Raw genomic sequence first — 4,484 nt, forward strand, 5'->3', positions numbered from 1 at the left:
TGAGTTATAAAAAGTACCAAAATAACGGAAAAATATCTTTTTCATGTTGTCTTTTCGGCAATACGAAAAGATATCTTTTAGTCGACCTTTTGCTTTGCGAAAATGACAACCATAGAAAAATGACGAAAAGATGTCCTTTTTTAGTTGTCTTTTCGAAAAAGCTAAAAGATGTCTTATAGATATCTTTTGATCTTGCTGAAAAGACAATCTAAAAACAATGTCTTTTCGTCATCTTTTAGACATCTTTTCGCTTTGTCGCAAAGGCGACTTAAAAAAGACCTCTTTTCGTTATCTTTTAGTATTTTGTGCTGTCTGGGCTGTTACTACATATAACTCATACATTACATTTGTCCATTAAAAAAATTTTATATTTTAATTTTACAAGTAAATCATTTGCGTAATCGAACTGAACTCCTTGTTGGAATTTCCCGCAACAATTTAGTTCGTTTTAAAGACGACGATGAAATATTACTAAGCGTACTTGTGTCTTCCTTTGCGCATTCTTTTCTTTTACCTATAAAAAAGTAAAATAAATTTGTGTTACTATTATTCTCTACCATATCTATTATTTTACACACAGCTACACACGCATACAAATAATGAATATATTATCCCCATTATCAATCAGATCATCAGTTCTTGTAAAGCATTCATGACAAAATTATATATGTATAATTGCAAATAATAGAAAATGAGAGCTATAACTTTATTTAATAATATTATAATAGTTTCAAAAAGTTTGATAAATTGTTTGTTATTAATTTATATATGAATAAAAAATTTTTTTACTCAATATCTATCGTATATATTTTATTACATATTAAGGGGATGCTGGAGGTGTCCTGTTTTACCATTAATTATTAAAGACTCTTTTCTCTTAATTGTGTTTATGGATTGAAAAAAGAGGTGTCCTGTTTTACCATCAATTATTAAAGACTCTTTTCTCTTAATTGTGTTTATGGATTGAAAAGTCCTTCTCCATAATTAAAGCATCGACAACAGCGCAATTCGCCAGCTACAATTGAATACGAAAAACGAAAGAAAATTTATGATTTACAGTTTTGTTATCAGCTTCTGTAGTCGACACGTCACAATATGTGCTGCAGATAAGAGTTTCAGATTTTACCCGCTTAAAATAAGTAACCAGCAGCCTACAGAAAACCTCGAAGAACAATTCTATGCTTTTAGAAACGAGGTAGGGGCTTTAGTATAAGAGAAAAGAGTCGCCGAAAATTTCGTTTGTATATTACGAGTGAAATTGACGTGAAGCCATAGGCCTGTTCTTTTTGGCTGAACTTTTGCACCAGTTCATTTTTCTTCCTCTTCTTTCTTCCTGGAGAGAAAAGGAAGAAAGATGAACTGGTGTAAAAGTTCAGCCAAAAAGAACAGACCTCATGAAACCGAGCAGTATTTTAGTTGATCTTTTTTTAAGAGATGGCGTTGCAATATGTTAGATAAGAACAGATGAATGCGTTTGAGCGAGACACAACGATATATAATAAGAAGCCGATTCTGTAAGGCCCTGCGCACAATAGAAGGAATAAGGAATTAGCAATAAAAAATAAACAACTTTAACCTATTAGAAATCGGATACATCGGAATACACAGTTTCTAATAGGTTGAAATCGTTTATTCTTTATTCCTAATTTCTTATTCCTTCTATTGTGCGTAAGGCCTAACTCTTAACGACAGTCGTTGATGTTGATGTCGTTGCGCAGATATTATGTAGAGTAAAAAAGCTGCGCAAGACATCAACGACTGTCGTTTAAGAGTTACAGAATCGACCCCTAAGTATAAGAAATGAATGATGTCACTATTATCGAATTTGGAATTTAAGTCTGTACTATAGATTTTGATCAAGTTCGGCCATTTTGATCCAGCATCCCCTTAAATTATTCGTTTACTATTTAGAATTTATAATTTAAAAATTCTAGAATAACGTGTAATACGTATATAATAAATAAATTACATATATATAATAGATATTAAGTAAAAATAATTGTTTAAATATACAGGGTGTTCTGTAAGTTTTTGCCGCTTTTGTATAGATAGAGCGGACTAAACTGAATCGAAAAGTCCTCTACCATTTTACAATTTTCGCAATGATTAACGAGATATTAATTAATAAAAATCGCTGAATATTGGTTTTCAATAATTTTTTACTCAAATACTATCAACTTTACAGAAAAACTGCAAGAGACAAAAATTGTTTATTTTCTTCTCATAAAGTTCTGAGAATTTTTTCAGAATTTTTTAATACCGTTATTTTCTCATGTCAGTAAAAATAAGAAAATGCAGTACTAAAAAGTTGATAAAAAATTCTGAAAAAAATTCTTAGAGCTCTATGAGAAGAAAATAAACAATTTTTGTCTCTTGCAGTTTTTCTGTAAAGTTGATAGTATTTGAGTAAAAAATTATTGAAGACCCCAATTTTCGACAATTTTTAGTAATTAATATCTTGTTAACTATTGCGAAAATTGCAAAATGGTAGAGGACTTTTCGACTCAGTTTAGTCCACTCTATCTACACAAAAGCGGTTGATAGAAACTTATTAGACACCTTGTATATATGAGGAAAGCCCCCTATTATGAGATAGGCGCCTAATATGAGATAGCGGCATTTCTGCTAAACTAATAGACGCTATCTATTAGTTCCACCATGAATTTATTGCTCTTAGATTGAAAACTATTTAGTAGAAAATTCATTATTAGATCATACCTGTAATCATTGTAAAAAAAGATTTTATAATTTGGATGTCTTCAAGTTTCATTGAGATGAGTCTTTAAACATTATTTATTATTTAATAAATAAATATTTGGCAATAAATTCTTCATGTAGTGATGAGTAAGGTCGTACTAATAGAAAAATACGGAATATGTTGAATTGCTTAATTACAGAAGTTAGATTTGATAATCGTCAAACCGTAAGACGTGGAAATCGTAATATGAGATACCCAGGATATCATTTCTAATATGAAATAACCCATGCTCCCATGTCATAGTGAAAAAATCGTTGCTAAAGTATAAATGTTATTGTACAATAATAAAAAGGACAACCGGAATGAACGTCGAGTGCCTATTTCTGCGATACTTGATTTCAACTATCTGAAGACGAGTTCTGTGTATAATGTATCGCATACTCATTTTTCGCGCACCCTCTAGCTGTGTTTGTTTGTATTTAAAAAACATTAAATAAAGTTTTTTAGTTACTTTTTTAGTTAATACTGATATACTTTGCGTTTTATTATCGATTTCTCGGGGCATCTCATATTAGGAGCACAATTTTTTTACTTTGCAATTTGCTCACTTTTTACATTTCTTTAATTTTCGAAAAAAATAAAATTTTTGAATTAAATTTTATATGATATATTATCTTAAAGCTTATTAAATTCTCTTCAAAATGACCTATTATTTTTTTACATTCTACTCATAGACTTCTAGCATTTACCCAAAATGAACTCGGTATCTCATAATAGAGGTCTTTCCTCTATATACATACATATATATATATATATATATATATATATAAAATAAATATTATTATTCACACCAAAAGCCAACTGTACCAAAGATATCAAAAGTTGTTCATTCTATTAATTACTCTAAATTACAATACAAAAAATTAAGTTGAAAAAATCAATACCATGTCTCACTGATATCGAGGTAACTGAATCTTTATTGACATCAGAATTATCTTCATCACTATCCTTATTTGACTTTGCATAAGAAATATTTTCTTTATTGGATAACTTTTTTGTATTATTTCTTGCTGTGAAATAAGTATAAAATTTTTTTTTGAGATATCAATGTACACATTTTAAAAATATACATATATACAATTATTACACAAACGTTTATTGAAATATTTAATTTTATAATCTAAATTATCTCTATTGTGCATACCTATTTAATATAATATTATGCTGTATGTATATTTTCTTAATAATACACAATGTATAAAAAACATTAACAAAATCGATTTTAAACTTACATTTTAAAACGGGTACATCTTCTTCAGAGTCATCGGAGCTATCTTCATCTTCGCTCGTACTCTTACGTTTACGAATACTTTTTTTGTTCCTCGGTACAGTAGATGGTGGTGGCATTAAATGACTGTCTGTTACCAATCGCTCGTACTCTTACGTTTACGACGAATACTTTTTTTGTTCCTCGGTACAGTAGATGGTGGTGGCATTAAATGACTGTCTGTTACCTCGTTATCTGTCATTTCGTTATCCTTAGCGTCTACAAGTTCCTGTATTTTCTCTTCTAATTCTAGACAAACTGCTTTTGCATCCGCCTTTTTCTTCGTTTGCTCAATTATACTTCGTAAGGCCGCTAATACTGGTTTATAATGAATTTTCTCTTTCAGTAATGGTAAACTTTCGATGAGACGTCGTATACCTTTAAGAAAGATAAAACAGAATTATTCTCTTTTGATAAATTATGTTATTAAACATATATTTATCTCACTTACTTTTTCCA

General features: G+C 29.5%; 1 protein-coding gene across 1 annotated transcript; it reads right to left on the bottom strand.

The window, feature by feature from the left end:
- Positions 1 to 318: 318 nt before the first annotated feature.
- On the bottom strand, positions 319 to 4,116 carry LOC108759608 (putative vacuolar protein sorting-associated protein 13F). The gene is made up of 3 exons (XM_018505113.1): positions 3,991 to 4,116; positions 3,643 to 3,768; positions 319 to 514 (listed from the first exon to the last, which is right to left on the bottom strand). Exons 1-3 carry the CDS (start codon positions 4,103 to 4,105, stop codon positions 390 to 392), a joined length of 366 nt encoding a protein of 121 aa, XP_018360615.1. The 5' UTR covers positions 4,106 to 4,116; the 3' UTR covers positions 319 to 389.
- Between the last annotated feature and the right edge of the window lie 368 nt (positions 4,117 to 4,484).

Source organism: Trachymyrmex cornetzi, unplaced genomic scaffold (genome assembly GCF_001594075.2).
Source record: "Trachymyrmex cornetzi isolate Tcor2-1 unplaced genomic scaffold, Tcor1.1 scaffold1973, whole genome shotgun sequence".
Classification (NCBI taxonomy): domain Eukaryota; kingdom Metazoa; phylum Arthropoda; class Insecta; order Hymenoptera; family Formicidae; genus Trachymyrmex; species Trachymyrmex cornetzi.

Excerpts from the sequence above, each read along its gene's own strand:
- LOC108759608 (XM_018505113.1), bottom strand. The coding sequence starts at position 4,105 with ATGCCACCACCATCTACTGTACCGAGGAACAAAAAAAGTATTCGTAAA. Across the intron at positions 3,769-3,990 it reads AGATGTACCCGTTTTAAAAT|CAAGAAATAATACAAAAAAG; the intron begins GTAAGTTTAAAA and ends CTTATTTCACAG. Across the intron at positions 515-3,642 it reads CTCGATATCAGTGAGACATG|GTAAAAGAAAAGAATGCGCA; the intron begins GTATTGATTTTT and ends ACTTTTTTATAG.